This window comes from Pantherophis guttatus, chromosome 3 (assembly GCF_059756535.1).
Source record: "Pantherophis guttatus breed Tessera chromosome 3, ASM5975653v1, whole genome shotgun sequence".
Taxonomy (NCBI): domain Eukaryota; kingdom Metazoa; phylum Chordata; class Lepidosauria; order Squamata; family Colubridae; genus Pantherophis; species Pantherophis guttatus.
Window position 1 is genome coordinate 111352499 of NC_142065.1, and position 27481 is coordinate 111379979.

General features: G+C 38.6%; 1 protein-coding gene across 6 annotated transcripts; it reads left to right on the forward strand.

Annotated features, from left to right (window-relative positions):
• Positions 1-274: 274 nt before the first annotated feature.
• On the forward strand, positions 275-27191 carry MGST3 (microsomal glutathione S-transferase 3). Of its 6 annotated transcripts, none has more exons than XM_034409888.3 (6): positions 275-433; positions 3930-4053; positions 17561-17634; positions 18128-18185; positions 21518-21590; positions 26973-27191. In XM_034409888.3, the coding sequence occupies exons 2-6, from the start codon at positions 3937-3939 to the stop codon at positions 27080-27082; spliced, it is 432 nt and encodes a 143-aa protein (XP_034265779.1). In that variant the 5' UTR covers positions 275-433; positions 3930-3936; the 3' UTR covers positions 27083-27191. The 6 variants fall into 6 exon arrangements, with proteins under 6 accessions (XP_034265779.1, XP_034265783.1, XP_034265780.1 ...); XM_034409889.3 differs by having other exon boundaries at positions 307-506; XM_034409891.2 differs by having other exon boundaries at positions 332-657.
• The last annotated feature ends 290 nt before the right edge of the window (positions 27192-27481 follow it).

Sequence of the window (27481 nt, forward strand, 5' to 3'; positions counted from 1 at the left end):
GTGCCCCAACTGGAATATAATAGCCTATCATCCTGGAAACTGCAAAATTCTAGAGAAGTTAAATTGGAGTATTGCAAACAAAGTATTATGAGAACTTGTTTCTCCTCCATTCATTTTAACAGTTTGCAAGACTGAAAAGCCACCAACACTAAGGCAATCATGTCTACAGCGTTTGAGCTGCAGAAATCCGGACGTCAGAATGACAGCAGAGCACCCATAGAGGATCAAGAAAGAACGAACATTAGAGCCAGAGGAAGATCTCGCGGCGCCCACAGGAACCTCTTTCTGCTCTGGGCGGAGCTAATTCAGGTTCTCCCTGGCGCGGGCAGGTGCTGGACTTCCTGCTAACAGGAGGAGGGTGATTCGGCTGAGCGGCTGCTGTAGGGTCTTACTGCCTTGGCCCTTTGATTGCCGAATCAGCTCTCAGAGAAGGGTGAGCGCCTGCCCGCTTGCAAGAAAAGAGCCTTTTCGAAGGCCGCTGGTGGGGGATTTGATCGCTAATCGTCGTAAGCACGTTTTCTTTGCCAGTCCTTCCCCGGGGAAAAATTGCTCCTTACCACACCTGTGAGACTGAGGCGGTTGAACTCTTGAATCGTCACCGGAATCGTCCCTGCAGACTTTAGCTCTGACTGCTCTTTACAAAGCCTTCTGCGGGAGGTCTGGAAGCGCTTTCATATTGTTCCCGACTAGTCAAACGTATTTTAAAGTACTATTTGGTGAGAGTGCAGACAGGCTGTTTCTCACAAATTATACCGCGCCATTGCTTATTTCTGTCCTAAAGGAGTACATTGTTTGGGGCCAAATTCTTCCTCTCTGGGCTCTGCTTTGAACTTTCTCGCTGCAAGGAAATTTCTGTTTAGTTGGGGATAGGTTGAATGTGCTGTAGATGTTTAGGGCTTGTAGCTATATATGGCGTCCTGAGCCTTCTCATTATGGGGGAAAGTATCTTTCTTTTAAACGAAATATAGTGAAACTAGAATATTATGCAGCACACAATTGTTTCCTTCAAGCAAGTAGCTCCAAACTTGTATAATATTTCAGGAACTCCCAGCAAAAGAGAAAAAAAAATAGGCCTAAAGTTCTATACTAGTCAGGCTTCACAGTTCTGGGTTTGGTGTGATATGGAAGCGCAGAAGACAGCCGAAAGCAAGACCATGATAGTATTTAAAGTTTAAACTAGGAGAACAAGAAAAAGCTGAACTGTTTTGCTTGAAAGATTGCATACAGAGAGAAAGCAACTTGCTATGTTTTTCTTTTTATCTGTTTTTCTGTACCCAGATTTTGAATTGAATTTGTATTTCGTATTTGAATACAACTTAAATTAAAACTTGTTTAGTTACTAGGATATTGAGAAGAAGACAAAGAAGGCATAGGAAACAGCTGCCTGCAATGTTCTTTATTTTTTGTATCCTGCCTTTATTTTATAAATAACTCAAGGGGTTGAATTTACCTAATATTCTTTCCTCCTTTTATTTTTCCCACAACAACCTTGTGAGATGGGTTGGGCTGAGACAGAGTAATTGATTCAAAGTCATCCAGCCCACTTTCGTGCGTAAGGTGGAACTTGAACTCATCACCTACCGGTTTAATCTACCTTTGCCAATATTTCAGATACAAGGATTTACATTGCTTGTTTTACTGAATTTATTCATAGTGGTTATGGTTACTGCTACTAGGGCTTGGTGAGATTTGTAAGAGAGTAAGCTTGAGGAAAATTCAATTCAAAACTCAATACCAAGAGCCTTGGTAGTACAGTGGTCTAAAGCACCCTGTTATTAAGATCAGCTTCCTGCAATTACTGCAGGTTCGAATCTCGCCAGGCTCAAGATTGACTCAGCCTTCCATCCTTTCTAAGACAGGTAAATTGAGGACCCAGTTGTGGGGGCAATAAGCTGACTTTGTATAAATATACAAAAGGATGAAGGCTATTGCTTAGCGCATTGTAAGCCGCCCTGAGTCTCCGGAGAAGGGTGGCATATAAATCAAATTAAAAAAAAAATTGTCCCAAATATATCTTTGCTCACATAATGTAAAAATGCAACTTCATTTACAGCGAGGATGCAGCTTTAAGTACTGTATCAGCATATACTAGAACTTACATTGGTTTTATGTAAAGACCTGAAAATTATGAAAGACAGAGGAATTAGGACAATAGTTTGGAATTATGACTGAATCCTGCAATTTGGAGATATTTTGCAATTGTCTGTCTTCATTTTTTAGCTCATGAAGGACTTGTACATTGCCATCTTACCTTTATTGGAATATTGGAATACTCTTTATTGGCCAAGAGGACACACAGGAATTTGTCTCCTGTGCATAAACATTTAGAATGATTACAAAGTTAGCATTTTTTTTAGTAATCACTCGGGGACATTTAACCAGCATAGGCTTTGCTTAGGCAATTATTTTAAAAGGAATATTATCTTGTTTTCTAGAAAAATGTTGTTTATTTTCTAAGGCATTTGCTATTTCAATCCCCTGCTATTCTGTAGTTCATAATTCTAGCTAGATTGTCAGGAGAAACAAATAATATCAGAACACCAAATGCAAAAGAAGAAAGCTTTGGGTAAAAATCTCTAAATAATCTCCAGGAAACCAGTTATATGAGGACCCAGTTTGTGGGGGCAATAACCTCTATAAAATATACAAAAGTATGAAGGCTATTGCTTAATGCCTTGTAAGCCGCCCTGAGTCTCCGGAGAAGGACAGCATATAAATAAAAAATAAAAAAAAAATTCTTTCTGACTTGAGTCTTAAATTATGCTAAACTGTGGTTTGTAGAATAATTTGTGTTCCCTGTGACTTTACATTGATGTCTCTTCGTGCTCATTTACTTTCAGCACAATCTAAACATATTTTGTTTAAAACAAGACTCACGGAATTCCTTGGAATTTATTCTGATATAGGTACCTGAATGTCCAGCAGATGATATCAATTTGGTTGGCTCTAGCATCAGGGGTGTCATACTGGCGGCCCATGGGCCGGATGCATCACGCATAGGCCATGCCCACCCTGAAGGGGGAAAATGTCATGAAATGTCATGTGACGACAACGTGACCGTGAGTTTGACACCCGAGCACTAGCTAATAGTTAGAAAGGAGATCCCCAGGAAAACCCAAACTTGAGAAAACCAAAGATTGAGAAAACCCATCCTGGGTGAAAGTTACACTATTATCCTACCCTGTTTTCCCAAAAATAAGTCATCCCCTTTTCAGGCTTTTGAGCGCATATGCTAAAATAAGCCTCCCCCCTGAAAATAAGCCCTCCCTGAAAATATTTAAACGCAGAACTGGAAATCAGGTAAGATGGCAAGAGTAGCCCCATCTTGCTCCACGTGCCCCAAAATAATAAGACCTCCCCAAAAATAAGGCCAACCACTTATTTCGGGGTTCAAAAAAATATAAGACAGGGTCTTATTTTCGGGGAAACACGGTATTGGATTTTTCTTTTCAAAATTAGTGGCATTAATCAAAAGAACAAAGAACTCTCAGCTTCCCGGTGATGAAATTGGTATGTTTTCAATCTACCAAAGTTCTTAAAAGATTTAACATACTGGTATGTTTTCTCCTGTAGGATGTATAATGAAGTTACACAGAAGAGATGTGAATATTACCGCAAAGCTGCCTAATTTGTTTCTGTTTTCTTGTGGTGCCTTTAAAACTTTCTCTAGGAAGGTTTAAGTTATTTCAGGATGGGGAAAAGTTGGTTGTTGGATTTGACACTGATGGGCCAAGAACAAGCTTCACAAGTCCTAATCTGTAGAAATCAGCCTCTATTTTGATCTCCTCACTTTCTTTACTCTTATTTTTTTTAATGTCCTCTTGGGGGAAGAATATAATTATTACTTGTTAATATCAGATGATATAATCTTACCTACTATATATTGGAATGAACACACACTAATTTACTGCTTTTAACTTTCTTCATAGGGCCAAAATGGTGGCTTTCTCAAAAGAATATGGCTATGTGATTCTCACTGGTACTGCCAGTTTTGTCTTGATAACACACCTTGCAGTAAATGTGGCGAATGCACGCAAGAAATATCATGTGGAGGTAAGCATGGGTGATTTTCCCAGAATCCCCCTACTTAGCTATTTCTCGAGGCAGAAACTCTAGCATTTCCTGAAAGGAAATGTGTGTATGTAGAATTATGTAAAATACTGTGCTTCACCTTTCAGGAAACTATTTTAAAAAATAATTAAAATATTGTATAATAATAAAAAATAAACAGATAAAACAAGTAACCAGTTTAAAAACTTTCATAGCCCATGGGGAAGGAATTCAGAACCATTAAAAGGCCCAGTGAGAATCTATCAACCTGATTTATACAGGGGGCCTTAGCCCTCTAAGGTGACTTTAAGGGCACAAATTTTGCTCCAACAAATTGGATCCATACTACTTACAATTTTAAAAGATAAAGTGAATAAAGATTTGGGCTGCAGAAATGGGTAGAGTCAGTAAGTGGCAATGAAGAGACAAGGCATTTCTCAAGGCATTACAACCACATTTGGGGCTGCAATTTCCATTGCTTAGCAAAGTACCGGTAGTTAAAACATGATAGCATGAGACTATAACTTAGCAACAGCAATCCTACAGTGCCAGCTGCCCTGATTTATGGATCACTAAGTAGCAAGTGGATTGTGTCCCACATAAGCCCTGGAAGGCCCAGTGCAAGCTGCATGCAAGTTGGGAGGTGCTGATGTACATCATGAGATCAAGGAGTCAAGAGAAAGAATATGTTGCAGCTCAAGGGCTACGTGGCATGCCATGGCTCTGGGACTGCAAGAAACTCCTAAGCTGCAACACAACGCAAAGTCTTAACTCCAGTCTCATGAGGAAACTGCTATGTATGATCTGGGGAAGAAAGCCTCTGGCATCTAGGAGCTACCTCATGAAGGGGCATGATAGCAGTGTGCGGTATCTTAAGCAGCTGCCTCAAAGAAGAAAGGGGGTGGTGGTGGTCAAGATATTCTCCAAAGCACCTGAAGGCAGGACAAAAAGCAATGGATAGAAACTAATCATGCAGAGAACCATCCTAGCACTAGGGAGGAACTTCCTGACAGTTATGGCAATCAGTCAATGGAATGGCTTCCTTTTAGAAGTTAATGGTTTCACCATCACTGGAGTTTTTAAAGAAGAAATTGAACAGCCATTTGTCTGAAATACTATAGGGTCTCCTGCTTGAGCAGGGGTTGGATTAGAAAATCTCCAAGATCTCTTCCAACTGTATTCCATATCTTGTATTTAGGCTGGGCATGCATGCTTTGTCAGCAGTGGGGGAAGCAAAGCTCAACTAGAGTGTCAGAGGTCACAAAGTTCAGGCTGCCAGAAGGGTATATAGATGGGGGAGTTAAAGCACCTCTGCAGTTATAAGTGCAGGCAGGCTGGCAGTCAAATATACGAATCTTGAGCACATGACTGTGGGATGCTGCAACTTTGGGGGTTGTTCGTAAGTCTCTTCATTCAACGCCATTGTAACTTTGGTCACTGAACAAATCTGAAATCAAGGAATACCTGTATCCAAACCCCAACTCTTCAGTAGTCCTTGTTGAATGATCACTTGTTCAATGACTGAAGTTACGACGATGCTGAATATGGGAGACTTGTAGTTGCAGCTATTGCTGCATCCCTGGGTCACATTGCAATTTGAGCATTTAGCCACCAGCTCATAATAATAACTCTTGCAGGGTCCTGCAGTCACATAATCACGATTTGCAACATTCCCTGCCAACTTCTGACAAAGTCAAACACAAATGGCAATTTGGTGATGTCATATTTTAAACTTGTTTAGCAATGGAGTTGCTTATCCTAATTATCCTAATTATGTGAGGATTACCTGTAAACAAATAATAAAGAGCCTTGGTAGTACAGTGGTTTAAAGCACCCTGTTATTAACACAGCTGCCTGCAATTACTGCAGGTTCGAATCTTACCAGGCTCAAGGTTGACTCAGCCTTCCATCCTTTCTAAGGTAGGTTAAATGAGGACCCAGTTTGTGGGGGCAATAAGATGACTTTGTATAAATATACAAAACTATGAAGGCTATTGCTTAACGCATTGTAAGCCGCCCTGAGTCTCCGGAGAAGGGCGGCATATAAATCAAATTAAAATAAAAATAAAAATAATGAAAATGAGAGTTGCTGTTAGCTAAAATAAGGTAATTGTAAAATTTGTATCAGTGAAAAGGAGGTGCTTGAAATTGAAAGGTCAGGATTCCACTACAGAGAAAACATCCTGATGGTGGAAGCTACATTAAATAGCAAGGTTCCCATGAGCAGCATTTCCTCTGTATGTGATCTAGTTTACATCTTGTCATATTTAACTTATCTTCTATACTATGGGAATTATGCCTAATACACAGGCAGCTGTGTATTCTGCCCTTAGCAAATCATACCTGGACTGCCAAATTCACATTTGTTACTCAATCATGAAGGAACTGTACCAGGTTTGAAACACCTTCAGCAGTTCTGTTTTTAGACCAAAGATTGAATGTTTTCATTTCTGTGCCCCAGGATGATGCACACATTCTTACAGATGGCTCATGCCATGGATGGTAGAAGTCTTCCCTACTTGCAGTCTCCCCTCCCCTTTCTTGGAAATCTTGGGGCGAGAGGGCGGGTGGAATAAAAGTGAGAATACCTTTTACCCAAGAATCTACTCTTGATACTGCAGTTGAGAAGAGAGCTAGCGGGTATATCTACTCCACTTTCAATGCACTAGCTAAGAAACCTAACTAACAACAAGCAGGATTGGGAAATATTTGACCAGTAGACATGATTTTTAGTAGTCAAGTGGAAGAAGAAGAACTGCTACCTATATTCTTTCAGTTTTCATGTCTCCTCAGATCTAGGTGAAAGTGTTCTTTTGTTTCTAAGCTTTTCCACCATCTCCAAGTAAATGCTGAAGTATGTATCTGTTGCAAAATTTCCATGTCTCCTCTAGCCACCCAACTCACACACGGTAACTCTGGGCAGCATACAACAGTTAACAATTCACAGTTTAAAATCCACTATTTTAAAAAAAAACTCCAAATCTTCACCCCATTTTGTATAACATATTTGATAACTGGATAGAAGAGAAAATTTCAGTTTCTCTTCAGGTAAAACTTTCCTGTTCTGGGCTAAGTATGTGAATGGTTGTTGATCAAATCCAGGCAATTATGTCTGAAACTGATACTTAGGATGTACCATATTTTTCGGAGTATAAGAGACACCTTTTCCCCCCTAAAAAGGGGTGAAAATTTAGGTGTGTCTTATATACCGAATGTATGCCCACCCACTGGCCCCCACCCTTTGGCCTATGCCTCGCAGCAATTACCTCCTTGCAAGCAAACAGCAAGAAAAAACAGTTCCTTTCAGCTTCAGCATAGACTAATTAGCACAAATTGATTAGATCGGCCTCCCGACTCTCAGCTGATTGGCTCTCAGCTGTTTTGTGCAGGCCTTTGCTGCTTGCTTCAAGGAAGAAAATTGCTGGAGCAGATTTTTTTTCCCTTGTGCTAATCAAGCTATGCTGAAAACAAAACAAAGTAAAGCAGGCTGTTTGCTATTTGGTGTAACGAGGCAAAATTAGGCAGAGGTAGAGGAAGATTACTTTTTCTTCTTTTTCCTCACCAAAAAAGGTAGGTGCAAACAATGGGAAATTTAGGGCGAGGAGAGTTCAAGATTTTAAACATAAAAGAAAAAAGAGAAAGAAAAAGGCAAAAATAAAAATGGGAAGGGAGAAAAAGAAATGAAAGAGAAAAATGTTATACATATTTAGAATTGAAATATGAATAGTAAGAAATAAATGGGAAATCATGATTGTAAAAATGAAATGAATAATAATGGGAATATTTGTCTTTGTATTTTTGAAATCAAGACAATAAGTTTTTATTTTTTTATTTTTATTTTTAGAAATATGAGTAAGTATAAACTAACAATTGAAATATCTTTAATGCAGTGGTGGGATTCAAATTTTTTAACAACCAAGCGTGGTTTGGTGGGTGTGGCTGGGTGGTCATGTGATTGGGTGGGCGTGGCCAGGTGGTCATGTGATTGGGTGGGCATGGCCAACTCGACATCACTCATGTCAAGGGGTGCTTTGCCCAGCCCCTCCCCTCTCAGCTACTCCTTGTCACCCCCGGCCTCAACGTATCTATAGTTCTGTAAAATGTTGCTCACTTTTTTCGACTTTATTATCTGCATCTACATACTATAGATGCACTTTCATGGATCACTGAAAAGAGGAAATGGCTGAGACTTCCTGTTTGCTGCTGGCCGCCGCCAGACGTTCCTTTGGGATCGTCAGCTTCCACTGCCTGTCAGAGCCGCCTTCACAACGGAACGGCGGCTCGAAAAAACTCCGTTCCCATGAGGAAACGGAGATAGAGCCGGCAGGGGTGGGTAGAACTCTCTGCAGAGTCCCAAAAGTTTTTCTTTTACTTTTGGGATGGAGCGGATGAGATGCCCCATATCCCCAGCCGCTGCTCCGGGCTTTGGGAGACCTCTGCTAATGCAGAGCCAGGCATCAAAAGCAAGCCTGCGAATTTGACAGATTACTCAAAGAAAATGTGAGCTGGACCTGTAATACTGAAGCGCAAGTATTTTACTTATCTTTTAAAAATTACTTAAGAGAATAGAGGAAGAGAAAGAGGAAAAAAGTTTCTTTTTAAAATGGCGTCTGCCGCGGCTGGAGAAGAGTTTGAGAGGGAAAGTTCTTCCGTTTTTTATTATTACAATGTAGCGGAATAAATACCACTGGCTACATTTGTAGACAAAACTCCGCTCCTGTTTTTGTTTTTCTCTTTTTCCCCTGGAGGCATTGTTGCTGGCTGGAAGTCTTTTGTCTTGTTTTTTTTTTTTTTTTCTTCTAACAAAGCCTGCTTAGGCGGAAACATGGCACTGAGGCTTGTGAAGTCAGACAAACAAATAGGTGGGGGGGATTCCCCCACTAAGAATTTAAAGGAACAAGTTTTAACTCTTCAGTCCCAGAAACCTGATTTTAATATAATAGAATTTCTCTTAGAGGAGATTGAAAGAAGGGATGAGATTGTGAATCAGCAACTTGAAAAATTTAAGCAGGAAACTAAGGAATTGGTGAAATCCAAGTTTGACTTTTTGCAGCAAAAAATTTTAAAAGTGTCAGAATTCATGATTCGGTTGGATACAAATACTAATTTACTAGAGTCAAAAATGGATGAAATTCAAGATAAATTGGACAATAGAATTCAAAAAATTGAAAATGATTTGTTAAATATTCAGGATTATAGTTCAGAAGAAAAATTTAAAATGGATGCTGACCAAAAGTCTGGTAATGTAGAAAATCTGCAACAGAGGATTGAAAAAGAGGTTCTAAAGATACAATATAATTTCACAGAATATGCAATAAGACTTAGAGGTTTGCAGGAAAATAACAGAGATGACTTAAGGAAAATATCTTCTGAATTTCTAGCTGGGATTTTAAAGATTCAACCTGAGGAAGTGTTTTGTAGGATTGACAGAGCTTATCGAATAAACTCCTGGACTGCCAAGCAAAGGCAATTGCCTAGAGATGTGGTAATCTATTTTTCAGATAAAGAAATTAGGAATAAAATTGTGCAAAATTCCTTCAATTCTAATTTGCAATTGTATGGAAGAAAGATTTGGATTTACAAGGAACTCCCACCTAAGATATTAATGGAAAGGAAGAAATTTGGCTTTCTGGTGTCTGAGTTAAAAAGGAGAAATATTCAATTCCGGTGGGACGTCCCAGTTGGTATTATATTGAGATATCAAGGAGAAAGATACCAGTTAAATACTGTTGAAAGAGCGGAAGAATTTTATCAAAATAGGTTGAAAATGAATTTAACGTCTTCAGATATAATACAGGATAAGCAGAAGGAGCTGGAACTAAAGACAGAGACTGTACCAGATAAATTGCCTTTGGATTTATCGGATACCCCAGCTGGATTATCTACAAATTTGAGAGAAGTGCCATCTGATTTTAATGTGATGACTTATCAAGGCAAGGACAAGCATGGAAACCAATTAGAGGATATACAAGGGATAAAAAAGAAATGCGAGACACAAAAAATTAGGATGGAAGTCAAACCCACAAAAAGAAAACAAAAAAAGAAATAGGTTGTACAAAAATAGAAATTTTTAACCCAAGCAACAGTGAAGCCAGTGATTTTAAAATATGAATGATTATGTGAAAACATAGAGGAGGCGACATATTGGTCAATATCATCCTGAGGATAGTGGCAGATCTCTGCATTGCCGTAATTTTGGGACATGGAAAGAGCCTCAAATTGATGGTTTTGAATTATCTACTTTGAAACTTCTTTTTGTGTTGATAAATATATTATAATTATCTTGAATTATAAGGCAAGAGAATCACATTGGGACATGCAGAAGATCGGGTTGTTACCCAATACGATGATGGAAATTAATAATCCTGATGAAACCCACAATTATTATTATATGGAATATAATTATAATGTCACTCGGGTGGTTGTTTTTACTTTTATATATATAAGAAGATGTTTACTACTGATGGGGGCAGATATGATTGGAGATCTTGAATAAACTGTTGCATCAGCAAGCTATGTTACCCTATTATGGATGTTGGTTTTAACAATCCAGTGGAAAGACTTCAAGAAGATATTATATGGACTATAAATGTAAAGTTATTGTCTTTTCTTTTTTTATTTAGATATAATGGAATATATATATATATATATTTTTAAGTAGTGTGGGCAGTGAATTAAAGATATCAAGAATTGTTGTGTATGGTAAATTTGTAAGACAGTGGGTGAATAAGCTAGCTACAGACTGATTAGTTTAAGAAAAGGGATTTTTAAGTGATACATTTAGGGGAGTGGAGGAAATGGATAGAGTGGAATAAATGTTAAATTAGATTTTATGGGGAGCCCGCTTTGAAATGTTATTAAAGTAGGACTTATTGTATAGTTTTAAAGTGGAAGGTGGTTTTGAATTGTTGCAATAATGTATAGATATAAAACACTATTATGCTAAATTAGAAGTTATTTTATAATAGTTATAGTATAATGTGTTTGTTTTTTTTTTGTTTTTTTTCTCTTCTTTTCTGAAATGTATGGATAAAGGGGGATTTATAATACTTTTAGTAAGTAAAGGTCAGTATTTTGAGGAGGGAGTAAGTAATCTGTTATGAATTAGGGTTTTTTTTTGTTACGAAGAAGTCACAGGGGGGGAAGGGTGGGGAGGGGGGGTTAGGGAGGGGGGGAGGGGGGGGAAAAAGGGGGAAAAATTTGTATTTGAAAACCTTTTCAATAAAAAAAAAAAAAAAAAAGAGGAAATGGCTCACATGCTTTGCCCAAGAGTGTGATAGGCAACAGGCTTTTAAGGGGCTGCCAGAAAGAAGGGGGGGCAATGTATTTTCCAAAGTAGCAGAAGGCAAAACAAGAAGCAATGGATGGAAACTGAACAAAGAGAGAAGCAACCTAAAACTAAGGAGAAATTTCCTGACAGTGAGAACAATTAACCAATGGAACTGCTTGTCTTCAGAAGTTCTGGACGCTCCAACGCTGGAGGTTTTCAAGAAGAGACTGGACAGCCATTTCTCTGAAATGGTATAGGGTCCCCTCCAAGGTCCCTTCTAAGTATTATTCTGACACCTTTCCCAGGCCCTCCACTCAGATTTGGCATCCTCAGTTTTCCTGCCTGAACAGGAGGTTGGACTAGAACAGAGGTCTTCAAACTTGGCAGCTTTAAGACTTGTGGACTTCAACTCCCAGAATTCTTCAGCCAGCATAGCTGGCTGGAGAATTCTGGGAGTTGAAGTCCACAAGTCTTAAAGCTGCCAAGTTTGGGGGCCCCTGGACTAGAAGACCTCCAAAGTCCCTTTAAACTCTGTTATTTTGTTATTCCTAAGCTAAATAGCTAAGACAAGTGGTTCTCCCCACTTTGGGGAGATTGTGTGCAAAGCGCGTGCACGAAGTGAATCAGTGGTAATACCATTAGAACCCACTACTGTCTAAGACACTCATTGGGACCCTATCTCTTTTAGCATTTTTCTTGACACTTCTCCAAAATGCACCCTCAAGAAGCCACATCTCTCTCCCTCTCTCTCTCTCTCTCTCACACACACACACACAGAGGTTTCATTGGATATCTCTCTCCCACCCTCCTCTCTCTCTCTGCTTTAGGCTTAGAAAATTCCCCCGCTGCCTTCCCCAAACACCTCTCCCCATTGCAAATGCAGCGTGCCGTTCAGGTGGGTAATGCCTGGAATGCAATAAAGCCCACCAGTTCACGTCCTGCTGGCAGGCTAATGAGTTGAGAAGAGAGGCGGGGGAGCTGATCAGAGCCCTCCGAAAGAAGGGGGCTGAGGGAAAGTGGATGTGCTACAGATGCTGTGGATGCCCTCGCTCGCCCTTTGCCTGGCTTCCCTCCTCCCGCAGTCTCCTCAATGCTCACTCGTGTTCTCCCTCCCCACTCTAGCTTGATTGCAGGCGGAGCCACATTGCCTTTTGCAAGCCTGCTGTTGGAGAAGCTGGGTGCCGGTGAGAGCTGGCTTTTTGCCTAGCTTTGTCCAGCTGTCAGGGACATGGCTTCCTCCCCAGATCCCTGTCCGTTCCCTCCCCCCCCCGACAGCCGGAGAAAGCTAAGCAAAAAGCCAGCCCTCATCAACACCCAGCTTCACCGACAGCAGGCTTGGAAAGGGCAATGTGAGCTGCTACCTGCGTCAACCTAGACTGGGGAGGGAGAGAGCGCGAGCGAGTCAGAGGCCCTTCCCGCCAGCCTTTGCCCAAAGCTCCACACCGCACCAGGAAACTGAAGTTTGCATTTCTTCCCCACTCCGACCCACATGTACCTTGGCAACGGGACTGTTTCTCTCCACCCCCTTTTTCAGCTGCTGGATTGGAGGGACGAACCTAGCTTTGCTGCCCATTGCAGCTAGGAATCTCAAAGCCCAAAATGAGCGTTTGTGCTACAACCAGCCCCTAGATCGGCCTCCTGCAAACTCTGTCTTTCGAGGAACCCGGCCGAACTTTTGCACGCCATGTGCTGAGGCGGAGGGAGGGGCTGGAGCTAATAGGTAGCCAAACTAAGTGCCCAAAGGACCCCATCCCGTGATCAGGAGTCCTGTTGCCTCAGCGAGTGAAACTTTGGCCGGGCTCCTCGGAAGACCACGGAGTTTGCAGGCTGCCTGCCTAGCTAGTGCCCAGATTGGCTGAAACAGAAACATTCATTCTCGGCTTTATTTGAGATTCCTAGCTGCGATGGATAGCAAAGTTAGGACTGACCCCGGCCAGCTTTCTTGTTTAGGGAAATGCTGATTGGGAGGGCCGCGCGGCAAGAGAAAAGGCATTACATATCAGCCTCATCCGAGGCGAGTGGCTGGGAGGGGCAAGGGGCGTGGCTGGGCGTGGTTAGCTACCGGTTCGGGCGAACTGGTGCAAACCAGCTGAATCCCACCACTGCTTTAATGGTATATGGTGGTGAAAGTAAAAAGGATTAAATTATAGCTTGGATAACAGCTAGAAATTTTTAAATTTAATTAGGGAAATTGTAATGATTGAAATATTTTTAATTATATGTTGTGATGAAAGTAGAAATGATTAAGTTGTGATTTGGAGGATTATATGGGCAAAACTATGTGGGTTATTTATTTATTTATTTATTGGTTCGATTTATATGCTGCCCTTTTCCGGAGACTCAGGGTGGCTTACAATGCGTTAAGCAATAGCCTTCATACTTTTGTATACCCAAGCGGTGTTCTTTTTTATACAAAGTCAGCTTATTGCCCCCACAATCCGGGTCCTCCTTTTTACCTACCTCGAAAGGATGCAAGGCTGAGTCAACCTTGAAGAGGTTGGGAGAGTTTAAGATGTGAAAATGAGTAACATAAGAGGGGACAATTATTTGGTTTATTATTATTGGTAAATATAATTAATTGATTTGTAAGAAATTGGATTGCATGGAAATAATTGGAATATTCATGTTCATATTGATTAATATACAAAAAAGATAGTTATATAACATTGATTTATATTAAAATGTTGAATTTGTATTAAACAATTGTAATATTACATAATTAACCAATGTGAGGATGGATATAAAAATAGATGACAATGGGAAGGGGTATAATATAGAATAGAAGGGAAAAAATGAATTTGATTAAGATTAGAGATGATGAAGGGTAATATTATTTTTTTAAAAAAAAATAGATGAGGAATAAATATGGAAAAAAGGAAATATAGAAATTGTAAATTTAATTGAAATGACTAAACACTGTTTAAATTTGTGAACCAGCCAAATACTCTGTTCAAAGAAAATACATTGTATGTTTGTATGTGTGTTTGTCTAAAAAAAAAAAAAAAACTTAAAAAAAAACCCACCAAAAAAGGTAGGTGCTCTTATACTCCAAAAAATACGGTAATTCTCTCTGGTTTCAACTGGAGATGTGCTCTTAAAATGAATCCATTAGCTGTTTTTGTAAAATCAGGAAAGCTGGACAGGATTGGAATGCTTCCAGTGAGGTTATAGTTTGAAATGTTTTGTATACCTCAGGTTTCAGGTCTTGTTTTAATACAGAAACTGAAATGTAGCGGAACAGTGACAGTGGATACAGTATATGGCTCTGTTACTTTTCTTGGACCTCTCTGCCACTTTCAGTACCATGAGCTAATGTATCCCTTGGCTTGAGTTAGAAGCAGAGGTTTTGCTTATATTTAGATGTCAATTCTGAAATGTGATGATTCTGAAATATTTCTGCCCTAGGATAGGTATAATACACATTTTTTGCTTTGTTTTATATAGCATTTAAGTACTAAAAAGCTTAAAAATAATCTAGTTATCCAGATTTATGATAGCTGCATAAACAACTGACCCTTCCTCTCTTTTTTTTCTCATTTTATATTAATCAATATGACCTAGTGTTTTCTGAGAGCCAATAGCTTAGTCTGGACAAGCGAGACAAATTATTGGGAGGTTTATTTTTTCTTGTGGGGGAAAGGTCATCTTGTTCTGATCAGGATTTCACTTCTCAAGAATTAGGTTTATCACTTGGAATACTCTTGTATTTATCATTATCACTAGAAAGTCAAATTACTGTACCATGTATGATAACTCTATGTTGCAGCAATTCTACTAATCACTTTTTGGGGATTTACTGAAATGTATTACCTGCCTAGCAAGCTATCACTACCTAGTTCGCTGGGACGGTACTCAAGTAAAGGTCAATGCTGATTAGAAATTGGATCAGCATGAAATACTAGGACTGTAGGCTAGCCCGGGGTCACCTCACATCTGGATTGTTGCAATACACCAGGGGTGAAATGCTCCCGGTTCGGACAGGCTTGGGCGAGTAGGTAGCGATGGTGGCGGGCAGTTTGGAGAACCGGTAGCAAAAATCCCTGCCCCCGCCCCCCATGCCCAGCTGAGCCCCGCGATCATCAGAGACTTTTTTTACTTTTAAATGGCTCTGACCAGCCAAGCTCTGACATCCCAGCTGAGTTGCCTGATAATCAGGCAACTCAGCTTGGATCGCCAGAGCCATGTAAAAGAAAAAAAAGTTTCTTTTTTTTCCCCACCCCCCCCAGCCTCCAGCTTGCTTACCTTAGCTGCTGATCGCATGACGATCGCAATCCATGCATCAGCAAGCAACTGAATCTCTCTGCCTGCAATCAAGCTCATTGGTGAGCAGCTCTTTCTGTCTGCCTGCCTTCCTGCCTAGACTTGTGGACTTCAACTCCCAGCAAAGCTGGCTGAGGAATTCTGGGAGTTGAAGTCCACAAGTCTTAAAGTTGCCAATTTTGGAGACCCCTGTTCTATTGGGTAAGTTTTTTTCCCCTTTGGGACCTTTAAAAAAATAGTTAATTGGGTTTTTTTTTAAGTTGTTCTTTTTTTAGACCTAGCCATTTAAAGTTTAGAAAGTTTTAAATTTAGCTGCTTTTATATAAAAATAAAAATAAATTAAAATAAAATAATATTTGTGCAGCTTTCTGAGATTTAGTGTGTTTCTGTAGTGTCTCACTCTAACTACACAAACACACAAAATCTCACAAAGCTGTATGTGGAATTTTGTGTGTGTAAAGTGTGAAAGTTGGTTTTTTGGGCTTTTTGTGGCTGTGAGGTTCCTGCTTGTTGCAGGGGCCATTTTGAGTCTAGCACAGCTGCTTTTACATTGTGGGTGAGCCAGTTGTATTGTGTTGTGTTTTGTAGGTTAAAAAAGGGCAAAGAAGTGACATTGACTTGGCCACACCCACCCAGTCACCTTACCACCAAGTCCCTCCCCCTAATTAATCCACACCCACAGAACCGGTAGCAAAAAATTTTAGATTTCCCCCCGCAATACACTCTATATGGGGCTGCCCTTGAAGACCACATGAAAGCTACAGCTAGTTCAAAATGTAACAGGGCCTGGATGTGAGAGACTGATTACCTCCCAATTCGTTCTGCCCACTCAGTAAATTTCAGTAGAGGGGATGTGTTACAGGTCCCTCCATTAGACATTGTCATCTTGTGAGACTAAAGAAGCATGCCTTCTCTCCCCCTCCCCAGAACAACATCCCCCCCAAAATAAAGACCGCACCCTCTCTCCAAGGATGCTGGGAAGTTTTGAAAATCTGGTTTTGGTCTCCATACAGGGTTAATGTTTATTAAAAGCTCCTGTTTTGTTTTGATTTTGTTGCTTATTAGATCATTTTAGTCTGGCTGTCATTCTGATTTAATGTTTTTATTATGATTTTTCTAGTTTTGTATGCCACCCAGAGTCCATTGGAGTAGAGCAGCCAATAAATGTAAACAAATAGTGGTTGAGAAATCAAAAACATCATGGGGGAAGCAGTGACAAACCTGTGTGTGCATGCACATGTGCACACATACACGTCACAGAAATTGAATTTGAATAATATTCATGTAATCAAATTTTGAAGAAAAGTTGGAGAAAAAACAAAGGATATTTAATATCAGCATTCAGATTTGTAAAAATGTGCCGTGGGAAAGTTGGGAAGAAAGTATTTTCCATTGCAACAGAAGTTAGAACCAGAAATAATGATTGTGAGTGCAGCTATTTAGGTTTTATACAAGGAAAAACTTCCTGGGGGCAAGATCTGTGCAAAAGTAGAAGGTTAATCAATGGAGGTTGTGAGTTATCCATTTCTGGAAGTTTCTAAGAGAATGTTGATCTGCCCCCTCTTATGGATACAGTTGGTTGGTTTCCAGCACATTATAGAATAACATGATATTTTTGATTGCTTTCAACTTCACAATTCTATGGTCTGTGATATTTTTATGCTTCTCATATATCTAATTTTTACTTTCATAACAAAAGTGGGCAAAAGCATGGTAATGCAGTTATTTTACTTTATTAAAATATTCTATTTATAAATGCTATTTTTATTAATCATTCTTTGCTGTATTAATGTATTTTTTAAATTTTAATTTGTCTATATGCTTGCCAATTTAACTGTCCACTGTATGAGTAAGAAAAAAAGGCAGCTTCTTTCAGGAGATGTCAACAAATATACTGTAAGGTTTGGAATAATGTATATATTATTTAGCTATACAGTATATATATAAAATCATATATGTATGTAATTTTTCCCTCAATAGTATCCAACCATGTACAGTATAGACCCTGAAAGTGGGCATATCTTTAACTGTATCCAGAGGGCACACCAGAACACGTAAGTAGTCTCTATTGGATTGTGCTCGTTCCCGGTTTCTTTCAGATTTGGTGCCTAGAAGACATCTGAATTTCACTATACATTAGAGAGGAATTGTGGAAATCTATATTGGTTACTTTGATGCAGCACTCATGATATGCCTTTTCTCCTAAGGACATAAATGGGGCAGGCTGTCATGTTGCTTGCTCTGTCTTTGGACATCATGAAATGCTACTATTGATCATTTGGATGTAATTCTAGACAGCTGCAGAGCATCTGCTTGAGAAGACAGTGATCAAGAATATATTGTGCAAAAAAAGCAGAGCAAAATTATAAATTGTAAGATGAATCTACTTGTGTTTACTATTATGATAGCAGGCAAGCTAAAGATACCGGGATAGCAGAATATTCTGTTTTCTTGTTGTGGATATGTTAGGTTCTATATAATGTTCAATTGGACATAAATGACTAAAACCCATTAATGAAGTATACTTTAAAATCTGTGTGTTTTTAGCTTGGAAACATATCCTTCCTTCCTGTTCTTTCTTGGAATCAGTGGGATCTATTACCCGGTAAGAACAATATTTAGGTCTGGATATGATTAGCAACTTCTTCAATGGAAATTGGTGTACCTTTTTAACCCAATAATGCTTCTTAAGGCAATATAGTAAAACCAGAGGCAGATGAATTAATGTTGTATGTTCAAACCCATCCATCTTTTAGTTTTAGCTGATAATTTGCAGTTGTATAGTATTTTATTCTTTTTAATGTTTTATTCCTAATGGATACATGTTATTGTATTTTTTATTCTTTAACATCGTAAGCCGCCCAGAGTCACCAATTTAATTTAATAAATAAATAACTTTCATACAGTAATCGGCATCTGGCATCAGTGTAAAATATTGCATCCTGATTTGCAAATTGTTTTTTTTAAAATTAGCACTTACATTGCAAAAAAATAAGAAAAAAACTTCTTTTTTTATATAATTTTATTTATAGTTTTTTCTTTTACATCCGTAAGTGCTTAGTGAACAATATATTGCTGGGTCGATATACTTTATACACAATACTAATGATAATAAAACTAGTTAAATATACATAATCATAATCTTTCAACTTCTAACATTTGTGTATACATTGTAATTATAATATATTCTATTATATAACAGTATACATAATACTATTTTCCCAATTTCTACTTTCTACCTCTTTTTTCTAACTCTTAATAAAATAGCCACCATATTAAGAAGTATTCTATATCTATCCATCATCTCTTGCCCTTTTTAGAATTTCAACTCTTATTGACTTTTTGGTAAATCTTTCATATTTCTCCCTTGGGATCTTGTATCTCCTTACATCACACTTATTAAATACTTATAAGTATTTCATCTGCCTCAACACCTATCTCTTGCTGTTGGATTTCTAGAACAACCATCCGTAATTCTTTCATCACTTTTGGGAGATCTTTCTCTTTATTCTCTTCTATATTTTCAGCTCTTAAAGAGTAATCGCTTCCATATCTTTATCTGCCTGTATCATTTTTTGATTTATCTCCTCTATTCTTTCCTCAGCTCCTTCTGATTTCTCTATTTTCTGAGTTTTTTGTTCATCTTTTATTGTCATTTACTGTGGGTTTTCTAGTCTCACATCTGTATCCTGCATCAGTTCCATCATCTTCCTATGATTCCTTGTCATATCTTCCTGAATACATTGAAACATCAATATTATTTCTTTATGAACTGTATTTGTTTTCCCCTGTTGAAACATTTTATAATAATTTAATAGGCTGAAAGTTACTCAATATTCCACCAAGATTCCAATATCCCAGTTGCCCAGAAACACCAAAAACGCCAGTATTAGTAACGTTTACTCAGACCCGATACTGTTCCTCAAAATCCGTACAAAATGTATAGTCCTTAAAATTTTCCAATTTGCACCCTCAAAATTATCCAAATTTAAAATATTGTTTAATTTTTCTTCTTTCTTCTTTCACCTTGTAGAGTGTTCTATCAGAGAGTATTAATAATCCAGATTGGCCCACCAGATTTCCCAAAATCTCTTTAATCCACAAAATCAAGTGTTCAGTTTCAAGGATGTTTCTTGTTAATTATAGTCCACCTTGCCTTAAAAATCTTCAAGAGGCTCACTCAATATTTCCAAGCAGCCAAAATGGCAGTAGATATGGAACCAAAATAAAGAGGTCTTCCAGGTGTTGTTTGCCTTTCACTATTTCTCCTCCTTGTTTTTCTTCTGTTATCAATCAATCCTCACTTACCAAGGTCTTTTCCCACCGTGTACAAGTATAATATCTTCTTTCACCAGTAGGTGGTGTCAGAATATTCATGATTGGGAAGACATGGTAATCAGGTCAGCCAATGAATAGGCATAGCAACTAAGTCAGCCAATTAGGAGCTGAGACAGACTGGAGCCTTAGTGTCTTAGTCTGCAGCTTCTGATTCTGTGCAGGGAAAAGAGAAACTGAAAGCAGTGTGTGTTAAGCTCTGAGCTGTGAAGCTGTGTGTGAACTTGCCTGCTGATCTGAGCTGAAATGAAACTGAATCTGCTGTTGGTATTGTAAACTTACTTCATGTATTATTATGCATATAAAGAAGTTAATGAATCCAGCTGAATCAGTTATCTGTGTGTGCTTCTGGATTTGATTTTTGCAAGAAACTCTGACAGGTGGCACCCCTGCTCTAAGTCCCAGCATTAAACAAAGCAAAGATAGAACAGCTGATTGTCAAAAAGATTGAGGAGAGGAAAAAAAAATCCTTTTTACTTATATGATTTCTTCCAGTAATCAGACAGTATTATCCACAAATTAAGTCAGTTTTCACACTATTACAAGTTCCAGTCCGGGATTTCTATATTTTAAAGCTTCATTAAAAGTTTGTTTCACTTTTGGGTCTATAATCTTTCTGTGTTAAATCACCACTTAGCATTTTGGAGAGGTTTTTTTAAAAGAACTCTTTTATTTGGGTTTAAATCTCTAATAATAGAAGTTGAAAGTTGTCTCACCCAGTTTCAATCCTCTGTCCACAAACCGCTTCAGCTCATAATCTTCTTGTCCCGGTTGTCATAGCTTCGGTCTTGCCAAAATGGCCATCGTCTCTGCTGCCGATCAGGAGGATTTTTTTGGATCAAGCGGGGAAATTGCTGTTTCCTCGTGATCTACAAAGCGTCCATCCTTTCTTCACCACCCCTCCAGGGTGGCTTTGACCCTGTCAAAGGCTGACCCAGGCTTTGATCCTGGCAAGCAGGTATCAGCTGGATTTTGTGGAGCTCTGCGGAGCTCCGCTATCCCATATCCATCCTGCTGCGATGCCAACCAGTGAAGCCCGAAATACAGAAACTCCTTATTGATAGCTTGAAGGATGTTCAATTAGTCATAATTAGACCAAAGTTATTGGTTTAAGAAACTGGAAGATTGTCTATGAAATAAATATTTTTGGATTGATATTGATGACAACTATTGCCAACATATCTTAGGAACATGAATCAGACCACAAAAAGTTGATCTTTTTAACCAGTTGAATATGCTCTGCCACAATCAACATAAATTCACGCTATTAAAGAAGCTCACAATGTAAATTGATAAGGAGAAAGTTGGAAAGAAAGGTAAAAGTTATACAGAGTAAAAGAGAGCAAGTTTAATTGGACTGATCATGTCACTTCATAGTTTTTGCACTTGCCCGATACAGGATGTTAAAAGGAATCTGGAGCAAATGAAATAGTGGAGTAAGCTTTATGTTTTCTACCTGTCATTATTTACTTTCTTAGGTATTATAACCACATCTTTCCAGAATGATTCTCCCACAGTATAAATCCTAATTGTACTGACAAACTGTCCGTTTAATATCCATTTAATTTTAAACATCCTTTCATGTGCAATTATTCTTCATAGCATGTTGCTACAGGACTTGGTATAGCATGGATAATTGGAAGAATACTCTATGCTTATGGCTATTACACAGGAGGTGAGTCCTTGTATTGAGAATTACAAATATGTCATTTCTTGCAAAGCTGTTTTCAACTGGTGGTGTTTATAAACTCCTGCTTCACTTGACATCCATATACTGTTTTACAAAATCTGGGTTATGTCAAGATTAGTCTGAATTCATAATTTAAGTTTATTTTTAGACGATATAGCTCAGGGTTGTCAAACTGGATTTCTTCGAGGGCCAGATCAGCATTGTAGTTCTCCTCTGCGGGCCGGCAGGGGGAGGGGGCGGGGCGGATGCCTCCTGCAGCACCCTGCCAGCCAAAACGGGGTGCGGGGAGTTTGTGCATGGCCCCCATGCACCTCATTTTCACCCTCCATGGCCTCCTGCAGCATTTTGCTGACCGAAAACGAGCCACGTGGCCTGTTTTCGGACCATTTGGGGGCCCATTTTTGGGCTGTTTTGGGCCTGTTTTTGGGCCAGCAGAGTGCTGCAGGAAGACATGGAGGGTGAAAACGAGGCGGGGCGCATACCACCTGTTTTAGCTGCCAGAGGCACTGCTGGCTGGTCCTTTGATATTTCCAGTTGGGCCATGGGGGCTGGATTTAAGCACCCCACGGGCCGGATCTGGCCCGCGGGCCTTGAGTTTGACACCCCTAATATAGCTGGTCCTATATTTTCCCCAGAAAATGGAAAGAAATAGGGAAAAACGTACCTAGAATCAGGGTGGATTTGATTTAAATCAAACTAATTTAAATCATGATTTAAATCACTAGTCAGTAAGGCTTGATTTAAATCATAGTTTTCTACATAAAGACCAATTCTTGCTGGTATAACTAATATGCAAGTAGATGAAGATTTTTAGAATAACAACTTTTCATATTAGTTTTTTTATCCCCAGTTTAATAGGTTAATCATTCATATTTGGACAACTTTTCTGTTGTACTTAGGAAGGAAAAAAATAATCATTACCTTAATAATAACAATTTAAATAGATTTATTCGACTGAAACAATAACATTACAGCATATGTTATTTGCTTAAACAAACATCCATGTTTGTTAACTAATTTGGCTAAACAAAAAATATATATTTTAAGAAACTTAGACTGTCAGCCCAGCCTACACATGAAAAACTTAAATACTGTCCTCTGTAGCTCACTCGTCATCTTTATCTTCTTCTTTGTTCATAATCTGGAAAAGAAAAACAAGCTTTCCTGCTTTATCGGGTCCCAAACGATTTCTCAATTTAGAATGAATGAGTCCAAAGGAAGAGAATATTCTTTCAACGCCTGCAGAAGAAGCTACTGCTGTTAAAAGTGAAATCATTACTTGAAGAGTCTCTAAATCCAAGTGCTTAAGTGACTTCCACCAGTTCACTGGTGTGACTTTCTTTAAAATATCTTCAGCAAACATATATTTCTTGAATGGTTCCCCCTTAGCTTTGAAGTTTATTATAGTTGGCATTACAGATGGATGATTGCTGGATACCCATGTCATAGCTAACTCCTCTTCCTCAGCACTTAAGTTTTGACCCTGATACTGGATATTGACAATATTTGCCAAAAAATGAGCTGGAGGCAGTACTTGTCCCATTCGTTTTTTTAATGCTTGTAATTTAATTCTGTCCATGTGTAGTTCTGTTTTTAAGTGTTCACTCAGTTCCTTCCAAATTTCAACAGCATCAGCAATAAAACAGCTATTTTTCTGTATTTTGTTTAAAGCTTCAGAGATGGGTTTCAGGATGCTCAGCATATGTTCAACATTTCTCTTAAGCCCAATGTTGAGGATTTTGGCTGTGACAGTGCCATCTATTTTATCTCGATTTTCTTCACAAACTGTCATCAGAATAGGCCAGTTCTTGATATACTGCTCAAAACAGTCCACCACAGAGTTCCATCTAACATCTTGTGGGAGCGTTAGCTTGGTTCCACCCATCTTTTTCAGAGCTGCTGCAGCAAAATGATCGTTACGGAAGTATTTAGCAATTTCAACAACATTAGTCTTTATTTCTGGAACACTTAAGTCTTTGTCTAAGGTGCAGCAAATGAGCACTGCAACCATATGTTATTAGCTTTGTATTCCCTTCCTGCTCTTCTAAATTTCTTCTCATCTTGGATACATTTGCAGCATTGTCTGTGACCAAACTGCGTACTAGACATTTGAATTTTTGTTCACATGTTGTTATAGCTTTTACTGCCACTTCTTGTAAGTATTCTGCTGTGTGTGCATTTCCTGACGTATTAATTGTTTGTGCAAGGAAGACTTTCCCTTCTTCTGTTGTTATACAAGCACAATAGGATCATTGTGGACATTACTCCACCCATCAATACTTAGGTTAACAATTCTACCCTCCAGAGCTGTTGCACATTGCTCCATTTCTCTGTCATACACTTTATCCAGCAGTTTCCCTGCAACATCTGCCCTGCTGGGTGGACTGTATCCTCGTCTCAGTGACTGAACCATATTAATAAAATATGGGTTCTCAGTCAGACGGAAAGAAGAGTTCGTTGCATAAACAAACTGGGCAATTTTTTCATCAATTAACTCTTTTTCTAATCTGCTAGTTTTTATCACAAACTTATCTTTGGTGGTTCCAGGAGGGAAGGGTTTTTTCTTTCTTTTAGGTGATAGTGATATGTGGCTGTGGGTGTCTGATGATGATGATGCTAATGAAGCACTATCCTGGATGGATAACTCTGAAAGTGTAGAACAGGAGGATGGTGATCTTGAAGGTGGATAGTTTCCAGAATCCATGAATTCCCCTAAACAAAAAAGTCAATGCTGTTATTTTATTGTTTATACAATTTCTGCTTATTGTACACAGCACTGCCCCAAAAGGAATATTTGCTTTTCTTCATAACTGTACCAAATGACTAACATGCAGTAATAATAAGAAATATAATTTTGCTCAAACATGACAGTTCAAGGCAGTCTTTAGAAATATGATTCAATAAAAATGTTTACTAACCTGAAGATCCTGTCTGTTCAAATGTGTTTCTTTGGTCATCTTCATCACAGCACTTCTCATGATGTTGCCTCATTCGGGCCACCAGGCCTTGCATTTCTTTGTTGCAGTGTTTGCAGTTTGCACGCATGCCTGCCTTACCGATAGGTAAAGGAACTTCATTAAAATATTGCCAAACTGGATTTACGGCCTGTTGCCATTATAGGTTTTTTCCTCCAAGGAAAGAATGTGATAAACCTCAGGTCATACACACAAAAAGATCCACAGACTTGTCTATCTGTGGCTGTGCAGTATTGTGCTCAGAAAGTTTCACTTTCATTTTGTACTGCTTGTCTGCTTGCCCCTTTCTCCTCACACTTAGTTTCATTTTCTTCTTGTGCAGATCTATTCCACTCCAATCAGAAAAATATTGTTTCTATTCTATTCACTGAACTTCTTGAAACTTAGCACTGAAGGGATTGATTCTGTATTTATAGGTTTGTAGAACAATAGGATTAAGGTCTTTTTCTCAACTCTGTTCATGTTATAACATTTTTGCTGTGAAGAAGAGGCATGTGATCTCTGCTGAGTCAAATTCAGTTTTGAGAACTGCAAAAGTAAACCAAGCATCTGTGATAATATCTTGTAGGCAGAGAAACTGCCCAATAATCTTACAAAAACCTCTGGAAGAGCATGACATTGTGAATGGATGAATGGAATTTATTTACCAAAAAAATTAAATATATACAGCCTTATTCTACATAATTAAAAAACTAATCTTTATTTCATGATGGAATAACCTTTGGATGGTAATATATTTTCCTCAAAAAGCATTTTATTTAAAAAAATCTGATTTAAATAAAAAAAATCTGATTTTTTTTTATTTTTTTAAAAAAAATCATTGATTTTTATCCACCCTACCTGGAATTAATTTACCTAGACCATTAGGACTTTATTTATTGGTTAAATGAGGCTAAATTCACATATTGTGTCAAAGCATTTTTTAAAAAATTTTTAAATGTTATTGTTAAAACCAACATCACCAGATTTAGAACGACTGGATCATGAATCTTGCTAAGGCATGTATTTTAATCTGGCTGTGTGCATTATGATTCCAGGGTGATTCTAGGTTGTTCTTTGTTTATTCAGCAAATTTTGCTTTAAAATCTGGCTTGCACTATATAATGGATCTATATAGACTGTATTATTCCTAGAAAACATTCAAGTCAAAAATAAGATCTTGGGTTTATCTATCCATAGTGCTATGTGATAGTGAATTTGCACATTATATTAAACTATAGACTAGTGTAATATTATTAGTGAATGAAGTTCATGTGTTAGTATTTCCTTGTTGTGACCAAGGCTTCCTGAGTCATTAAAACACACGAGTAGTCCCAAAAATCTTCTTTTATTGCAACAGCTGTGAATTACATTCATTCACAGCTGAGTCCCAATTAGTTGCAAAAAGTCCTTAGGGAGAAGTCCTTTGGGATAATCACCAACCTTTATCTCCCTTGACATGCTGCCAAAGACCTATTTGGCAAAGCCACACGGAGTCCAGAATCAAACAGAGATGCCGACTGGGAACAGAATTAACAACTTTGCTTTCCTGCAAAGAGCCCACGTGCCTTTGCTCTTCTTTTAAGCCTTATGGGAAGGGGCCAATCATCTCCAGGCCTTACTCCCAAGTCATCCCTTTTGTTTTAACTGTTCGTGCCTTTTGGCAGCTCTACGCATGCGCGCACTAGGAACAGGCTCCTCCTGTTCCTCTGCCTCTCTGATGTCTGACTCTGGAGGCTCCGTAGTCCACGCATAACTCCCAGATGGCCCTGGCCCCATCTCTGCCTCTGATGCAGAGCCCTCATCCGAGCCTTCCCAGACTCCAGGACTGGCCCATGTTCCTCCCAGTCTCCTCACTGTCCGACTCCACTGCCAGCTCTGCAGGCTGCTGGCAGACCACAACATCCCTAGGGAATAGAATGAAAATCATGATTAGAGAAACAGAGAAGAGGAAAACTTGAATGTATATATCTGAATGTCTAGTTGCCTAGCTTTTTCTTGTACTCAGCCAGCTATCAAAAATGTAGAAGTGACCATCCTACTAGGGCTAGTGTTTGGGGAAATAATACTTCATGAGTTAAAAATGCTATGCAGATACTAAGTCCTTTATTTAAAATTGGAAAGCATGTGCCATGAGTGGAAAGCATGTAGGAATTGCAAGTTAGTAAGAGAGTCACATAACAAAAATGACACATAGAAGATTGCCCAAGATAGTCTGTAATATCATATAAATAAGTAATGACCTTATTTCTGTGAAGGGCGCTCTTTTGTATATGAAAATGACAATTTCCTTGAAGCATCTAGAAAAACTTATTGGATGAAAAAAAAGCATTTCAACAAATTTATTTTGCACATTAGTTACTAATGTTGCTATTTGTATTACGCCATATGAATATTCTGTCTTATTTTATAGATCCTAGTAAGCGAAATCGTGGAGTCCTCGGTTCCATTGCACATCTGTGTTTGGCAGGGACAACTGTTTACTCCGCTTTCCAGCACCTTGGCTGGATCTGCAGAGCCTAGGCAGCATCCATTCTGGTGACTTCCTGAGATGTCTTTAAACATTTCTCTCATGTAATTTTTATTATTGCTTTGTAAAAAAAATAAAAAATAAAAACAAAAATGAATCACCTCTAGTTCCAATGTCCCCTTCTTGTTAAAAGTCAGCAGCGTGCCAGTTTTTTTTCCTCCTAACTCCAGATAGTTCTATGGCATTTAGTATGTCCCTCATTTTGTAATTGTAGGCATTGCCTGGTAAGGATTATAAATATCATAGAATATATCTTTATATTTATGTATATGTATGTATTTTGTCTGTTTGGATGTTGTTGATTCAACTTATACTTTAAGATCTATTTGTATAAGTATATATAAGTATGTGAATATATAAAGGTTATATACAATTATTGTTTAAATATATAA

Coding starts and splice junctions, on each gene's coding strand:
- MGST3 (XM_034409888.3), top strand. CDS start 3,937: ATGGTGGCTTTCTCAAAAGAATATGGCTATGTGATTCTCACTGGTACT. Junction 4,054..17,560: donor GCAAGAAATATCATGTGGAG/GTAAGCATGGGT, acceptor TTCCCTCAATAG/TATCCAACCATGTACAGTAT. Junction 21,591..26,972: donor TTATGGCTATTACACAGGAG/GTGAGTCCTTGT, acceptor CTTATTTTATAG/ATCCTAGTAAGCGAAATCGT.